Source organism: Littorina saxatilis, linkage group LG3 (assembly GCF_037325665.1).
Source record: "Littorina saxatilis isolate snail1 linkage group LG3, US_GU_Lsax_2.0, whole genome shotgun sequence".
Lineage (NCBI taxonomy): Eukaryota > Metazoa > Mollusca > Gastropoda > Littorinimorpha > Littorinidae > Littorina > Littorina saxatilis.
The window spans coordinates 61,604,549-61,622,173 of NC_090247.1; the positions used below are offsets into that span (position 1 = coordinate 61,604,549).

At 42.3% G+C, this 17,625-nt stretch overlaps 1 protein-coding gene and 1 non-coding gene across 2 annotated transcripts in view; one reads left to right on the plus strand and one right to left on the minus strand.

Moving 5' to 3' along the window:
* LOC138962860 (guanine nucleotide exchange protein SMCR8-like) overlaps positions 1-17,625 on the plus strand; it is a 43,509-nt gene that overhangs the window by 1,848 nt on the left and 24,036 nt on the right. The window contains exons 3-17 of the mRNA XM_070334826.1: positions 43-131; positions 619-685; positions 1,579-1,661; positions 2,453-2,498; positions 4,479-4,563; positions 5,043-5,221; positions 5,940-6,093; positions 7,567-7,631; positions 9,696-9,812; positions 10,067-10,124; positions 10,419-10,485; positions 11,597-11,684; positions 13,280-13,395; positions 15,482-16,163; positions 16,583-16,760. Of these exons, the coding sequence (XP_070190927.1) occupies positions 43-131; positions 619-685; positions 1,579-1,661; positions 2,453-2,498; positions 4,479-4,563; positions 5,043-5,221; positions 5,940-6,093; positions 7,567-7,631; positions 9,696-9,812; positions 10,067-10,124; positions 10,419-10,485; positions 11,597-11,684; positions 13,280-13,395; positions 15,482-16,163; positions 16,583-16,760 (2,074 nt within the window). The remainder of the gene's footprint in view (positions 1-42; positions 132-618; positions 686-1,578; positions 1,662-2,452; positions 2,499-4,478; positions 4,564-5,042; positions 5,222-5,939; positions 6,094-7,566; positions 7,632-9,695; positions 9,813-10,066; positions 10,125-10,418; positions 10,486-11,596; positions 11,685-13,279; positions 13,396-15,481; positions 16,164-16,582; positions 16,761-17,625) is intronic.
* Trnag-ccc (transfer RNA glycine (anticodon CCC)) lies at positions 4,131-4,206 on the minus strand. Its single transcript has one exon. It is a non-coding gene; the product is annotated as a tRNA-Gly (tRNA).

The following is a 17,625-nucleotide window of genomic DNA, read 5'->3' on the forward strand; positions in this document are numbered from 1 at the left end:
TTTTTTTTTGCCTAACCATTTTCCATGTGTTATTTTGTGCAGCTGACGATTCCTAAAGATGCAGGAAGCAGTATAGACCAGAATGCACTCTCAGTGAAGCTCATGGCTGTAGACCATCAAACAAGCTCAGAGTAAGCACATTTCTGGGAATGTCCTGACACTAAATACAGTACAGGGATATCGTTTGACAACGCCAAAACTCTTTACCCATTTCAAACGCTGAAAACTTTATCATCATTTTGGTAGAATTTCCAATTTTCTTCAGTTTCATGGTTTCGGAAATGTGACGCGCACGACTGCCAAACACGTTAGAAAAATGTCTACTTTTGAGGCCATTTTGATGCATTTTTGAACGAATATAAATCCTTAAGCTAGTTCTCTGTCCTTGAGACATTGTAGAAAAATATGTAAAGGTCCAGATTTACAAATTCATATTATGGTCAAGTCCAGACGGAATTCTTCATTTCAAGTCTGACTCACTGTTGTTTGGTGCCATAGTGCTTTCTACTATTTTGGTGTGTTTGTTTACGATTGTTCATTTTTTTTTTAATTATTATGCACATCTGTGTATAATGTATGAGAATGTATTTCTCATTAATTTCTTGTGCTGTTTTCCAGGGGGTTCAGCATATCGGAGGATACTCAGGTCGTCCTGTCTGATGATGAATCGGGAGTTTCAGCATTTGTGAGTACAATTTCATAATTAATAAATATTTTTTGATTTTTGTTAAATTATTTTTTGGTGTACTGGGCATTGAAGTGCAGGTTTTCTTAAAAGAAAACTTTTATAAGATGCTTATGGATCCAGGCAACACTAAGGACTGCTGTAAGAAAACTTTGAAAGCACACTTCTTTTTGTGGAAACAGTTCGGCTCACCATCTCAGATCTTGCCATGGGATAAGACCCTCCCTCCACTTAGTCACATATAAAAAAATGAACAGCCTTGGTGCTCTCTGTGTACAGTCAAAACTAATTTTTAAGAAATTAATTCATAAAAAAATTCCTACTTACCATAGTGAGCCGTCAGGGTGTTTATTTTTGGTATGTGTCCAAGTTGAGGGATGGTCTTAGCTGGTGTAAAAGCCTGGCAAGATCTGAGCTGAGGGCCAAACTGTTTACAAGGGAAGGAGTTTGCCATGAATACTGTAGAATTTGTCTGAAAAAACTAAATCTTAGCGACAACCCTGTAATAATATAATAGTTGAAACAGTTGTCTAAAATGCCAGATGCCTTGAGAACAATAAGTGGATATTCACTACCTTAGGCCTGCTGTTACTTGATACATTTATACAAGTCTGTCTCTTTGACAAGGCATGTTTAACACTTTGACCAAGTTTTTTTTTAGCCGAGACATTAAGCTGTGCTGCAGCAGGTCACTCAGAATTGTAGTAACTGTGTAGTAACTGTGTATCAACACGCTGGAATGCAGGCGTTAGATGGACGTTACAGGAAGCGACTGAAGCTAACAGTCTGAGCGGATATATCTGTACCTGGTCAGATAGAGCCATATGAGTCAGTACGAATATATCCGTACCTTGGAGACAATGAGTTAAATGATCTGCATGTTTCCTGTTTAGGTTCACCACTTCGTGCTGTATGACAACCAAGCTAGAGGTTTTGTGCGTCCTTACTGCATGGTCTTCATCTCCTCTGACATTAGGTATCAAACATATTCTTTTCCTTAAGTTGGGCTGGTGTTTTTTTTCTGTAATTTTCACAGCTTCAGCGATTGTTCTTGAGATCTTCAGATTGCATCATTTTGCATCAATTTTTTCGCGAAGAAAATATCCAAGGATGGGATGCTTTAACCTTCACCGGTGGTCGTGGGTCCAGCGAGAAGTAATTTAAAAAACAAAGGTCGAATTTAGACTACAAACAGAAGACATCGTGGGGCCGTGCGGACCCATGTTTCTCAAAGAAGGAAAAAAACGTGCATCCCCATCCGTAGACGCCGTGGGGCCGTGCGGACCCATGCTTCTCAAAGAAGGAAACATATGCATACCTTCCGTAGACGTCTACACAAGGGTATGCACGTTTTTCATTCTTTGAGAAGCATGGGTCCACACGGCCCCATCATGTCTTCCGTGTGTAGTCGATAACCCGGCCTGGCGAAGGTTAAAGGCTTAAACAGTGTTATGATCTCATGCCTTGCTGCCATATGACTTCACTTTGTGCAGTCATGATTTAACTGAATGCTCATGTTTTAGCCCAGCTTGGCTGTCCAGAGTGTTCAGACTTTGCAGATCACTGCAAGCATTCAGGATTTAATGCATTTCCTATGCAGATTTAGCGTCTGTGTTGGAAAGTTTTAAAAAAAAACCACAGTACTGTATGTACGAGCATGTTTGCTGGTGCTGATTTTTTTGGAGTGAATAGTAAATATGCACTTATAAAATGGATTGCTTTGCATTCTTTTGCAAATAAAATGGATTGCTTTGCATTCTTTTGCAGGAAGATCATCATGTTCTATGAAGAGCTGTCTTCACAGTTTAAAAGGGTAAGCCCAGCTTATTTTTCTCTGTTCATTGTCTGTAGGTCTGCAGGTGCTGCCAAGGAAAACAAGTTTTATCTGGAGTTTGCTAATCAGTGTTTTCTTTCACATGCGCTTTATCAGTCAATCTAAGGCTGCACATGAATGTATCTATACTAAGGAACAAACAAGTCGCGTAAGGCGAAAATACAACATTTAGTCAAGTAGCTGTCGAACTCACAGAATGAAACTGAACGCAATGCAACGCAGCAAGACCGTATACTCGTAGCATCGTCAGTCCACCGCGCACGGCAAAGGCAGTGAAATTGACAAGAAGAGCGGGGTAGTACTTGCGCTGAGAAGGATAGCACGCTTTTCTGTACCTCTCTTCGTTTTAACTTTCTGAGCGTGTTTTTAATCCAAACATATCATATCTATATGTTTTTGGAATCAGGAACCGACAAGGAATAAGATGAAGGTGTTTTTAAATTGATTTGGACAATTTAATTTTGATAATAATTTTTATATTTTTAATTTTTAGAGCTTGTTTTTAATCAAAATATAACATATTTATATATTTTTGGAATCAGAAAATGATAAAGAATAAGATGTACGTAAATTTGGATCGTTTTATAAAAAAAATATTTTTTTTACAATTTTCAGATTTTTAATGACCAAACTCACTCATTAGTTTTTAAGCCACCAAGCTGAAATGCAATACCAAACCCCGGCCTTCGTCGAAGATTACTTGACCAAAATTTCAACCAATTTGGTTGAAAAATGAGAGCGTGACAGTGCTGCCTCAACTTTCACGAAAAGCCGGATATGACGTCATCAAAGACATTTATCAAAAAAATGAAAAAAACGTATGGGGATTTCATACCCAGGAACTCTCATGTCAAATTTCATAAAGATCGGTCCAGTAGTTTAGTCTGAATCGCTCTACACACACACAGACAGACAGACACACACACACACACACACACACACACACACACACACACATACACCACGACCCTCGTCTCGATTCCCCCCTCTACGTTAAAATATTTAGTCAAAACTTGACTAAATATAAAAAGGGAGGCCAGGTTAGCTCAAATAGTAGAGCACTCGGCTTGTGATGTGCACGTCACGAGTTTGAATCCAGGCTGTGACGAACACAGGTCAACTTTCTGTGCAGACTCGGAGACGGTACCGGTATCCATGTCCTACCCCTGTGTCACCACTGTGGCAAGTAAAAGACCTTGGTCATTCTGCCATAAGTGCAGGTGGCTGTAAAACACATGCTCGTTGTGATGTTGCTGCTAGCTTTCCACTGGGAGGAAGCAACCTGAATTTTTCAGCAATGGAACTTCTTCTTCTTCTACTGCGTTCATGGGCTGCAACTCCCTCGTTCACTCTTGTTTTTTGCACGAGTAGATTTTAACGTATATCACCGTTTTTACCCCGCCATTTAGTCAGCCATACGCCGCTTTCGGAGGAAGCATGCTGGGTATTTTCGTGTTTTTGTAACCCACCGAACTCTGACATGGATTACAGGATATTTTCTGTGCGCACTTGGTCTTGTGCTTGCGTGTACACACGAAGGGGGATAGGCACTGGCAGGTCTGCACATAAGTTGACCTGGGAGATCGGAAAAATCTCCATCCTTAAGCCACCAGGCGGCAGCGGCCGGGATTCGAACCCACGACCTCCTGCTTGGGAGGCCGGCGTCTTACCACTAGACCACTGCGCCCGTCAATGGAACAATATAAACAATGAAAATGTAACAAAACAACAAAATGACAGGAGCTACAAGGGAGAGAAGGGGGAAAAGGAAGGCAGCTAGCAAACACATTGGGAAGATATAACAAAACAACAAAATGACAGGAGCTACAAGGGAGAGAAGGGGGAAAGGGAAGGCAGCTAGCAAACACATTGGGAAGATGCGACAAAAGTTTTATCTGTTATTGCAGTCAAATCTGAAAGCAGACAGAATGTGAATGAATAATCGATCCTTTTTTTCAGGCAGCCAGGTTTCTGAAATACGGCAACAGATTATTGTTTGTGAAAGACCTTGAGCGACATCTACAAGACTTGGAGCATACAAAAGGTACTGCATGCACTTTCTTTCCATTGAAAGTGAGCATTGCTCTAAAGCCATTCACATCTCTCGTTCACAAACATCTGCAGAAGTTGTAACATAAACAAAACAGTCTTCTAGGATTACTTTTATTCTTTTTGAATTTGTACATTATGTTTTCTGAATGTTGTCTATCCTCCTGCTGTCACCTGTAGTATCAGTGTTGTTCCCAGGCCTCCGACTGCGGTTATTTACGCATACTTTTTTGACCTGACTCATTGTTCTGACCCAAGGCTGGTCGAATGTCCGATAGCTTTGACATGTGGGATGTTTTTTTCAGTTTCACACAATAATTTAGTTTTTGCGGCCAGGATGTTTTGACCGATATATATTCTGAATCCAGGTCTAACTGACCTGTTGTTTTCTGTGCCTGGGAACAACACTGTTAGTCTGCTCAGCATCCATATATTTTAGCCAGAAAATATCAGATATTGCCTTCATGTTGACAGGTTACCTGCTGAACCAGGTGAGTCGAATGCGACTGCGTGACACTGATGGCGATGGGCCGGAGAGTGACCAGAGTAAATCGCGCAACAGCGCTGAGAACGAGCTGTACAAAGGTCTGCAGAACATTCGCCAGTCCACCACAGAGATCAGAGACATCTTGTCCATCCTGAAGCCACTTCTGGTTAGTGCATGTGTGGGGGTGTTGGGTGTGCGTGTGTGTGTGCATATATGTGTGAGGGGGGTGTCTGTGTGTATTCTTCTGTGTGGGTTTGTGCACATGCCTGTGTGTGTGTGAGTGTGTTAATTTTACAGATAGTTTGGGGTGTTTTGAAGAGGAGGGGGGGGGGGGGGATTTCTGTGTTCTCTGCTGTGTGTGTTCTCTGCTGTGTGGCTTTGTGCACATGCTCACGTATACATGTGGGCAACAGTGTGTGCATGTGTGTGTGTGTGTGTGTACTCTGCTGTGTTGGTTTGTGCACATGCGTGATTTTGTGTGCGTGTGTGTGCATATGTGTGTGTGTGTGTGTGTGAGTGTATGTGTGCACGCGTGTCCATGAGTGTTGACTTAACTTGACAGATGCCGTTTTAGGATTTTTTTAAGTCAAATTACAATGCTACTATGGTGTTTATTAGTAGAAACTCTTCCCAGGGTATGAATAGGGCATAATTCTCCAACTGTGGTCAATGTCACAAGGGAGTCTTAAAATGGGGGAAAAAAAACTTGCATAGCTAGGTTATGAAAAGAAAGTCTCAAACAGCATGGTCTTCAAAAGGGGAAAGTCTTACATTGGGGAATCTTAATTCATGGTTCCACTGTATTTGAACGGCATGATTGACAGAACACACACCTGCACTGACAGAATTGGTATGAATATTCTTTTCCTTTCTTTTCTCCTCAGCATGATCAACGCTTGGAAAGCCGTTTCAGGGCGCTGGAAGAGCGAGCTTTTCACCGAGGAAACGAGGATGCTGCTCGCGCTGAGAAACTGAGCTTGCAAGAAGACTGGTTTGCTGACAATGTGTACTCTGAAAGTACCACAAACGTAGCTCTAAGTGAGTGCAATAACTATTTTTGTATGATAGAGAATCATAACTAAATGTCACAGAGTGCTGACATAACAAGATCTACTGGAAACAAAGGGGAACGAGAAGCATTGAAATTAACAAACGACTTTCATCCTCAAGAGTGGACGAGCGTTGCAAGAAGATTAAGTTGTGTGTTGACGTGATGATCGTTGCATCAGGATGAATGTCTTTAGTTGATTCCAATGATTCTTATTCTATTGGGTGCCTGGAGACTAGTTCCACACGACTCTAACAGACTGTTGTCATCATTTGTTACAGTGCTTACTTTCCTTTGCCGTTTTAGATCTTTTAGTAGGGCGGGGATGTAGCTCAGTCGGTAGCGCGCTGGATTTGTATCCAGTTGGCCGCTGTCAGCGTGAGTTCGTCCCCACGTTCGGCGAGAGATTTATTTCTCAGAGTCAACTTTGTGTGCAGACTCTCCTCGGTGTCCGAACATCCCCGTGTGTACACACAAGCACAAGACCAAGTGCGCACGAGAAAGATCCTGTAATCCATGTCAGAGTTCGGTGGGTTATAGAAACACGAAAATACCCAGCATGCTTCCTCCAAAAGCGGCGTATGGCTGCCTAAATGGCGGGGTAAAAAAGGTCATACTCGTAAAAGCCGTGGGAGTTTCAGCCCATGAACGAACAAACAAACAAACAAACAAGATCTTTAAGTTTAGTTACTGCCTTGACAATGTAGGCTGGTTCAGCGAATAGCTTGTCTTTTTAGTTTAGAGTTTGAAGGAGTCGGTGGTAAAAAAAAGTTACCTCCCTTGCCAGAGAAAATGTGTGATAATCTGTAAATGGTACAGCTACAGTCTTGTTATTTGGAGTTGTTTTTGGTACTTTAGTAGTATGTACTATATTCTTCTGCTTCTTCTTCTTTGTTCATGGGCTTTAGACTGGGGAGGCATGCTGGGTATTTTTCGTGTTTCTATAACCCACCGAACTCTGACATGGATTACAGGATCTTTTCTGTGCGCACTTGGTCTTGTGCTAGCGTGTACACACTAAGGGGGTTAAGTCACTAGCAGATCTGCACATAAGTTGGCCTGGGAGATCGGAAAAATCTCCACATTTAACCCACCAGGCGGCAGCGACCGGGATTTGAATTCACGACCTCCCGATTAGGAGGCCGATGTCTTACCACCACACCACAGTGCCCGTCAGTGTAATGAACGTTTTCTTCTTTCTTTTTGTGATATCATTGTTTTGGACACAATGATGTAGGAAAAAGGGATACTGGTTTTAGCATAATCTTAATTAACAAATTGTAGAGACGGAAGCATCCATTTTTTTAAATTTTTTTGGTTTTGTTGATTTTTTTTAATGAATAGGTAAGTACTTCCTCTGGCACACATACTCATTCATGTGAATGTGTTAATACATAATGTAAAGATGTAATGCACACAGGCACACGCATGGGCATGCAGACAAAACTCTCTCTTGTCAACAGGTGGTTCACTGAAGGAGTCCAGCATATCTCCGGTTTCTCTCTTCAAGAAAGCTCCCTCTCACACTGTAAGTATGTTTAATCTCCTTCTTGTAGCTTAAGTGGTAGTTTTGGTTGGAATTGAAATCTTTTTTGCTTGGGCCTGAAATCGTATTCACATTGGTGAGAATCAAAAAACAAGAAAGGTAAGTTGTTGGACCGTTGTTATTGACAAATTTACGTTACAGTCACACATATATCGACTCAACGGTCTTTCAAGTGAACAGACAAACAAATAATTATCACACTAAACTTATCTTGATGGAATTCAGTTTTCGTCCACTCGCCAGGAAGCCGAGCGAATGAATGTTTTTGTTTTTGGATTTGCTCACATTGGTGTCACCACAGCGGCATGTAAAAGACCTTGTCATTCTGCCGTAGTTAAGTGCAGGTGGCTGGTTACACCCAAACATGCACACACCTGCCGTAGTTAAGTGCAGGTGGCTGGTTACACCCAAACATGCACACACCTGCCGTAGTTAAGTGCAGGTGGCTGGTTACACCCAAACATGCACACACCTGCCGTAGTTAAGTGCAGGTGACTGGTTACACCCAAACATGCACACACCTGCCGTAGTTAAGTGCAGGTGGCTGGTTACACCCAAACATGCACACACCTGCCGTAGTTAAGTGCAGGTGACTGGTTACACCCAAACATGCACACACCTGCCGTAGTTAAGTGCAGGTGGCTGGTTACACCCAAACATGCACACACCTGCCGTAGTTAAGTGCAGGTGACTGGTTACACCCAAACATGCACGCACCTGCCGTAGTTAAGTGCAGGTGACTGGTTACACCCAAACATGCACACACCTGCCGTAGTTAAGTGCAGGTGGCTGGTTACACCCAAACATGCACACACCTGCCGTAGTTAAGTGCAGGTGACTGGTTACACCCAAACATGCACACACCTGCCGTAGTTAAGTGCAGGTGGCTGGTTACACCCAAACATGCACACACCTGCCGTAGTTAAGTGCAGGTGACTGGTTACACCCAAACATAAGGTGGCTGGTTACACCCAAACATGCACACACCTGCCGTAGTTAAGTGCAGGTGACTGGTTACACCCAAACATGCACACACCTGCCGTAGTTAAGTGCAGGTGGCTGGTTACACCCAAACATGCACACACCTGCCGTAGTTAAGTGCAGGTGACTGGTTACACCCAAACAACCACACACCTGCCGTAGTTAAGTGCAGGTGGCTGGTTACACCCAAACATGCACATACCTGCCGTAGTTAAGTGCAGGTGGCTGGTTACACCCAAACATGCACACACCTGCCGTAGTTAAGTGCAGGTGGCTGGTTACACCCAAACATGCACACACCTGCCGTGGTTAAGTGCAGGTGACTGGTTACACCCAAACATGCACACACCTGCCGTAGTTAAGTGCAGGTGACTGGTTACACCCAAACATGCACACACCTGCCGTAGTTAAGTGCAGGTGGCTGGTTACACCCAAACATGCACACACCTGCCGTAGTTAAGTGCAGGTGACTGGTTACACCCAAACATGCACACACCTGCCGTAGTTAAGTGCAGGTGGCTGGTTACACCCAAACATGCACACACCTGCCGTAGTTAAGTGCAGGTGACTGGTTACACCCAAACATGCACACACCTGCCGTAGTTAAGTGCAGGTGGCTGGTTACACCCAAACATGCACACACCTGGGTAGTGCTAGCTAGTCTTGTTGCTGCTAGTTTTCCACTAGTAGGAAGAGACACGAACAATAGAATTGGTATAATAAGGCACACACAAAAAAAGTCTGTTTACGGTATCCCGACCGACCTTATTTTTTCGCACGACCCTAGACTTTTTTTGGGCATTTGGAAATTTTTTTTTTAAAAAAAGTCCTTTTTTGGGGGGCAAAATAACTTAAAAATATGGTTTTTGGGAGAAACCCCCCCCCCCCCCTCCCCAAAAACAAATCCCGACCTACTGACCCTATTTTTTGCCTATGTTACCGTAAACAGACTTTTTAAAAAAAAATTTGCCTAATGATAATGGGATAATAAAGAAAAGGAAATGAAATGAAAGAGAGACTGCCATCTTCACACTAATTGTTTATAAATGTGTCATTGTCTTTCAGCCTCTGTTGGTGGAGACGAAAAAAGCCAAACGGTTCAACAGTCCGCTCAGAGGTTTGCACGAGCTGTGCTCTTGGGGAGCAAAAGAAGGATTGCGTAAGCTGCGATGTATTCATGAGGTCAGTGTAGTTACTTTTTTTTTTTTTAGCTGATTGTGTGTGTTAATGCTGTTACTTTTTTCCCATTGAAAAGTTCTTGTGAAAATAGTGAAGAAAGTCAAGAAGAAATCTGAAACAGATAGACTGCTATTAGGCGTTGTGGAACTCGATTCTGTTTTCAGCACATTTAGAAAGTCAAATTATTCAAACAGAGCCAGGGAGAGGTAAGGACAGCTATTTTTGTTTCGTTTCTGACATTTTATTTGTCTGTGCAGTACTTTAAGAAGGATGCCATGATTCTGGAGATAGAGAAGAACGAGTCACGGCTCATGGGTAAGTGACATGTAATTTGTTTCACGCTTGGTGATGATCAGGATTATGAAAAAAAAGAAAAGAATAATAAAGAAAATTCCACTTGACAAAATGATATGCGATAGGTAGTGGGTGATAGAAATGGGCTTGTTATCAATGGTAGTTTTTAAGCTCTGGTTTCTGAAATTCAATGTCTTCAAATAACTTTAAACTATAAGTTTCAAGGATTACTTTTGCATGTTATGAGTGAAATCACTGTCAGAAGCTTTCGTTAAATTAAATTTTCCACTTATTTTTGTATTTTGACATTTTCAGATCCAGCCAGCTCTATGATTTTACACGGACAATGCGTAACATCCAACGTGTTGGCTGGAGTTTCCATGTGAGTTACATCCATATTGAATCTGAACATAAAGATACACAAAATGTAAATTGCATTTGTGCTTTTTTGCATCTGCAGTTTGCAAAAAGCTAACGACACAAGCAAGAAACCAGGGCCATGTAAATTTACTGCTCAAGGACAAGCTGAAATGTCAAGTTTTGAATACATGAATACAGACGGGCGCAGTGGCATGGTGGTAAGACGACGTCGGCCTCCTAATCAGAAGGTCGTGAGTTTAAATCCCGGTCGCTGCCGCCTGGTGGGTTTAGAGTGGTGATTTTTCCGATCTCCCAGGTCAACTTATGTGCAGACCTGCTAGTGACTTAACCCCCTTCGTGTGTACACGCAAGCACAAGACCAAGTGCGCACGGAAAAGATCCTGTAATCCATGTCAGAGTTCGGTGGGTTATAGAAGCACAAAAATACCCAGCATGCCTCCCCCGAAATCGGCGTATGCTGCCTGAATGGCGGGATAAAAACGGTCACACACGTAAAAATCCACTCGTGCTAAACACATGAGTGAACTTTCTTTCTTTATTTGGTGTTTAACGTCGTTTTCAACCACAAAGGTTATATCGTGACGGGGAACGGGGGGAGAGGGGATAGAGCCACTTGTCAATTGTTTCTTGTTCACAAAAGCACTAATCAAAACTTTGCTCCAGGGGCTTGCAACGTAGTACAATATATGACCTTACTGGGAGAATGCAAGTTTCCAGTACAAAGGACTTAACATTTCTTACATACTGCTTGACTAAAATCTTTACAAAAATTGACTATATTCTATACAAGAAACACTTAACAAGGGTAAACGGACAAACAGAATCCGTTACTCGCCTCTTATGACATGCTGGGGAGCATCGGGTAAATTCTTCCCCCTAACCCGCGGGGGGTATGAGTGAACTTGGGAGTCTATTAGCCCATGAATGAAGAAGAAGAAGAAGAATACATGTAACTCTTTTTTGTCAGTCACTGTTATCTTGGTTTTGTTGTTGCAGTCATTGTTTGATTATTTTGTGTTTGGTTGGTTGTTGCTGCTGTTGTTTCTTTGAATTTTATCACTCTAATTGTCATTTGCAGTCTGTCTGTAGTGTATCCATTTTTTGCCTTGCAGGCGTGGTTCCTCTCTTTGCCTGAGTGAAGACAGCACCAGCATTCTGCTTTCCGCAGACAGACTGAGAAGGTGGCCCTCCATAGCTTCTGTGAGTAAGACAATTTAAGACACAAGAATACTGGAAATAATTGTTTTAATCTTTTGTTCATTGTTTTGGGGAAGAGTTGCTCTCCTCCATGACAGTGAGGCAAGCACGTGAGGCCGCTGCAGTGGAGGAAAGGGGATTGGTATGCAGTGAATAGTGTCAGGTGTGATAAGCAAATGCTATTTTTTTTTTTTTAAAGAGATCGAGATTTTTTTAACATAAGATTTGAAGTACAAAATGTGAAAGTGATGACGTTTTAGAACCTTCTTTTTACAGTGCTAGACCTGATTGTAAGTAGTTTGAAGCATGGAGTCTACCATGTAAACTGAAAAAGAAAACAACTTGCATCGGTCTCGAATAGCATTGACTGCTGAAGAGATGACCAACAATAATAACCAACCAACCAACCAACCAACCAACCAACCAAGGACTGGGTGGCCGAGTGGTAACGCACTTGCGCTTGGAAGCGAGAGGTTGCGAGTTCGACCCTGGGTCAGGGCGTTAGCAATTTTCTCCCCCCTTTCCTAACCTAGGTGGTGGGTTCAAGTGCTAGTCTTTCGGATGAGACGAAAAACCGAGGTCCCTTTGTGTACACTGCATTGGGGTGTGCACGTTAAAGATCCCACGACTGACAAAAGGGTCTTTCCTGGCAAAATTGTATAGGCATAGATAAAAAATGTCCACCAAAATACCCGTGTGACTTGGAATAATAGGCTGTGAAAAGTAGGATATGCGCCGAAATGGCTGCGATCTGCTGGTCGATGTGAATGCGTGATGTATTGTGTAAAAAAACTCCATCTCACACGGCATAAATAGATCCCTGCGCCTTAAGTCCGAGTCTGGAGATACGCGCGCGATATAAGACTTCATATAACAATAACCAACCAACCAAATGCTAGAAAGAAAAGGGCATCATATCGAGCAGACGCTGCATAACATTCACATGGGACCTCATTATTCATTGTGATACCAGATTGTGTGTCTCTACTAATCAGCTGTGTATGCTTTTATTAGTCAAGCCTACAGTTGTTTAAGAAGGCATAAGTGGTTGAAATTAAATAAAAAAATAAAAAAGTTTGTAGTAAAAAAAAAAATTAAAAAAGTTTTTTAAAAACAACAACAGTGGCGGGTTATGTGCTGTCCTTGCTGACAGAACCTCATGTCAACATTTCCTTCCTTTGTTTTTGTTACCTGATGAAGCTTTTATAAGCTTTGTTGTTTTGTTTGCTAAACGCCCAGTCGACCACGAAGGGCCATATCAGGGCGGTGCTGCTTTGACATATAACGTACGCCACACACAAGACAGAAGTCGCAGCACAGGCTTCATGTCTCACCCAGTCACATTATTCTGACACCGGACCAACCAGTCCTAGCACTAACCCCATAATGCCAGACGCCAGGCGGAGCAGCCACTAGATTGCCAATTTTAAAGTCTTAGGTATGACCCGGCCGGGGTTCGAACCCACGACCTCCCGATCACGGGGCGGACGCCTTACCACTAGGCCAACCGTGCCGGTCCTTTTATAAGCGAAAATTCGTATGATTGTGCTGTCCTTGTATCGGTGAGTACAGATTTCAACATTTTCGTCTTTTCACAGGATGACACGCTGGAAAGTTTCAAGTCTGTGGATTCCTACCTGTCAATACAAGATGACGAAAATGCATCCCTCTACTCGTTTGCCTCCAACAACAGTTCTCAGGGGGTGACCACAAGGTCAGAGACATGAACTTTATGGTTACATGCTTGTTAATCCTTTTATTACCCCCCGCGGGTTAGGGGGAAGAATTTTCCTGATGCTCCCCAGCATGTCGTAAGAGGCGACTAACGGATTCTGTTTCTCCTTTTACCCTTGTTAAGTGTTTCTTGTATAGAATATAGTCAATGTTTGTAAAGATTTTAGTCAAGCAGTATGTAAGAAATGTTAAGTCCTTTGTACTGGAAACTTGCATTCTCCCAGTAAGGTAATACATTGTACTACGTTGCAAGCCCCTGGAGCAATTTTTTGATTAGTGCTTTTGTGAACAAGAAACAATTAACAAGTGGCTCTATTCCATCTCCCCCCTTTCCCCGTCGCGATATAACCTTGAACGGTTGAAAACGACGTTAAACACCAAATAAAGAAAAGAAAAGAAAGAATCCTTTTATTCAATTTGTACTAAGGCAGCACAGTGGACACCCAATATAAGACCTCCACAAATCTGAGAAAATCATGTCTTAAAATGGAGGTACATTTCTAAAGGTTATGAACAGAACATCTGAAAACGTAAGATCTTAAAACAGAGGAAGTCTTAAATTCAGGGGTCTTAAAGGCACAGTGCAGCTCACAGCCTTCGTTTTGCGTTTTTGTTGCAGCTGAGTGCATTTACAGTTACAGTTCAAAAATCCTCCTATGGTAGTAAAACAAACCCAAAACTACCCAACGACGACATCTGTGAAGCTCGACGAGTGCATAAATTAACCTAGTTATTACGTGGTGTTTGGTCGGAGTTCGATTCAACCATAGAGTCAATACACATCTTTGATTCAACTGAGTGATTCCGGCCTCCATTTTGTTTCTACACAAACTCATGATGGCGTCTGACAAAGTTTGCTAGTGACGTGTCTTTTTCTGCATGATGTGGTGATCTACCTGATCTAAATTTAGATCCAAAAATAGGCCAAGACCAGCCGGGTCCGAGTACGAAATTAATTCGTAAAAAAATCGCAGTTCTTGACTCTTTGGGTGCAAGTCAATGAAACTTGGTAGTTCTTCCAACGGATAGCTGCCTGAGGTATGACTAAAAGCCCCAGGGGCTCCGTGCACCTGGATTTGACAAGTTCAGTACCTTTAAAAGGGGGTTCCTTTGTACATGTATTGGAAATTGAGTGGGGAGATTGGTGGCTGTGGTGGTCAAACGGTCAAGGAGTGGGCGAATGTTTTAAGTAGAAAAGTAGTTTCAGGTTTAGATAAGGTTGAAATTTGAATCTTGATGATGTGCAAGATGCATGGGTGGGAGATTTTTCGTATAGATACTGAATTCTGTATGGCAAACATCTTGACTTTTATGTTGTTTTTGTAGCCAAAAGTGAAGTGAATGTCAAGGGCCTGCCACCAGAGCTGCCAACTGCTATGATTTCAGTGTACATGTAGCATGCTACGATTTTGCTGCAATTGCTACGCTAAGCCCAAAACTGCTACGCTCAAACAAAAAATTACAAGCATGCAAAATGTCCACTTATCACTCGATAATCGGCAGCAGTCATTAAAAACTGAGCTTGTTGCGGAAAGGTCTGATCCAATCAGGGGACGGTTTTGTCGTACATTCAATCGAGAACGTCGTTTTCCTTATTGCGTTGTAGTCTTGGTTAGCGTATTCTGTTTGATTGACTTTGAACACGTTCTTGGAGGTGTGGGTTACTGATGCACGGTGTCCCACTTTCCGCCATGCTGTTGACACAAACAACGAGAGAAAAAAAGAAAAAGAAAGTCCAACGCAAACCTTGCATAATTCGGGTGTGCGATTCAAATTCAAGAGAATGCTACTCTTAAAAACCAATTGCTACTCTGAAAATTTCAAAATGCAGCATTATGCTACTATTTCGGCTTCACAGGGGTTGGCAGCTATGTGCCACCAAACTGGGAGATTCCTTCACATTCACTCTACCATCCTCAAGCCAATCACCACACACAACAACATGATACTCTGTTATTTGAAAGAAAGAGTCAGATGTACAGTTTTGTCTACTTGATTGATGTTGTACTTACAGACATTAAGCTGGCCTTTCAGTTGTACGCAACATCATCTGTGAATTCTTTCAGTGCCAGCGGACAGGACTTCATGTCAGCACCGACCTCACCCATGACAGAAGAGGTGGCGTTTCCACCCCAAACCAAGCCACCCTCTAACGCCACACCCGTCGTTTCATCACCATCTGCGCCTGTAGCTATGCCCGGACACATCACCAATCAAGACTTACAGAATCAAAACGCCGAGTTTTCCCCCAGCTCTTCAGTGGATCCACCTAAAGCTCTAAACTGCTCAGCTTCTGCATCTCAGTCATATTCTTCAAGTTCTCCGCACGTGGTGAAAGTCACCCACAGCACTTCAAAACCGAACAATGGTGGCATGACAGAGACAGCGAGCCACAACACTAACACCAGTTTCGGCTCCGCTGAAACCAGCACAACTCAAAAACTCTCCAGTCTTTCAGAGCGCTTGCAGGATCAAAACAGTGACAGCAGGTTACAGATTTGTGGGGATAAAGAGGACCAAAAGGTGCTCCAGGAAGCCTCAGATGCTGAAACTAAAGACAATTCAGCAGGGAGCCCGGATAGTGGTGCGTCCAAGATTGCAGAGATTTTTCACCAGGCTGTGTTGGATGATAGACAGGGCGGTGAACTGTCGCGTTCAAACTCTGAGACGTGTTCAAATGTGTCTAATGGCGGTGCCGGTGTCGCAGACAAAAGTGGTGGCAGAGCACCGTCTTTTGTTCCCCTGGCTGTAAGTGTGCAGTCTGCTTCAGTGCTTGAAATGTCTTTTTCTGTGTTAAAGTGTGTTTTTGTTTTGTTTTTTAAACAGGCGTAGGTAGCCCACTCATGCAAAACACTAGTGTACATGGGAGTTGAAGCCCACGAACACAGAAGAAAAGAAGAAGGATATATATTTTATGACTGAAATGCTCATTTTTTTTTTTTAGAAATGTAATACTTCAGGTACTGAAAAAACCAATTTGTTTCCTATAATGTTCTTGTGATGGTCAACAGATTCAAGCAGCACAAATTAAGCTAAATGAAATAAAACAAAGATGAAGAATATGATTGCAGTGATTGTTTTTCAAAGCCTGGAGAGTATTTAGAATTACTTGGTACATGGTCTGATTTTTTTTCTGACTTTTTTCCACCATATTTTTTCATGTGAAGGTCATGACCCCAGCACAGCAGATTCGCGCAGCACAGGCCAAGAAACGTTCGGGGTCCAACAGTTTGTCCAGCAGTCCGGAGAAGATGGTGGACAGCTCGCCTCGCTCGCTTGACCGCTTGAGGCTTGAACTGACCGGCTCCTTCAAGAGTATTGCAAGCAGCTCCCCCGCTCAGACAGGTATGGAGGGCTATCAAACATTTTTTTTAAGAGAGTGAATGTGTGTAGGAGAGGAGGGGTGTGTGTTTGTGTGTCTCTGTGTGTGTGTCTGTCTGTGTGTGTGTGTGTGTGTGTGTGTGTGTGTGTGTGTGTTAATGGTCAGGTCAGTCCATTCATGTGCAGTTGTCTGTATTAGGCTGTATTTTTCATAGCTTTACTGAAAGATACATGAAACTGTCAACAGATATGTACATGAATAAACAAAAAAACCAGACAGACTGCCAACGTTCTAAAATCCAGAATACAAAAATAAAAAACCCACTGAGTGATCTTCTTGCTGGACATCAAACACACCCTCAGCTGGGTCTTCAATTTCTATTTTTTTTTCATTACTCGTCAGTCTGTCCACTTAATAAGACCAAGACCATTGGGTCGACATACTTGTGAGTGTTTTGATTTGTCAAAAATTAAACGTTCCATTAAATACAATTGATTGTTTTTTAACACATGTATATGTTACAGTTAATCTGTGAAACCAGGGAATATGTGTATTAACTAGGTAATACATGAATTAACTGACGGAAAAAACCAGTTAATTTATGTATTAGGCCAAAAAAAAAAATTTGTCTGTTTAGGGTAACCCGACCGACCCTATCGATTTGGCGCCGACCCAAAAACTTTTTTTTTATTTCAAAAAAAAAAAAGAAAAAAAAAGAGGTAAAAATGCTAAAAAGAGACATTTGGCGTTTCTTTCTCTCCCTTTCTCTCTGTTTTATTTATACGTTAGTTTTGAAACATGTATTCATCAAATATAAGAAGTGAATTTACACAACAACAAACAAACAAAAAAAACAAAACAAAAAAACCTACCTACCTACCGACCCTA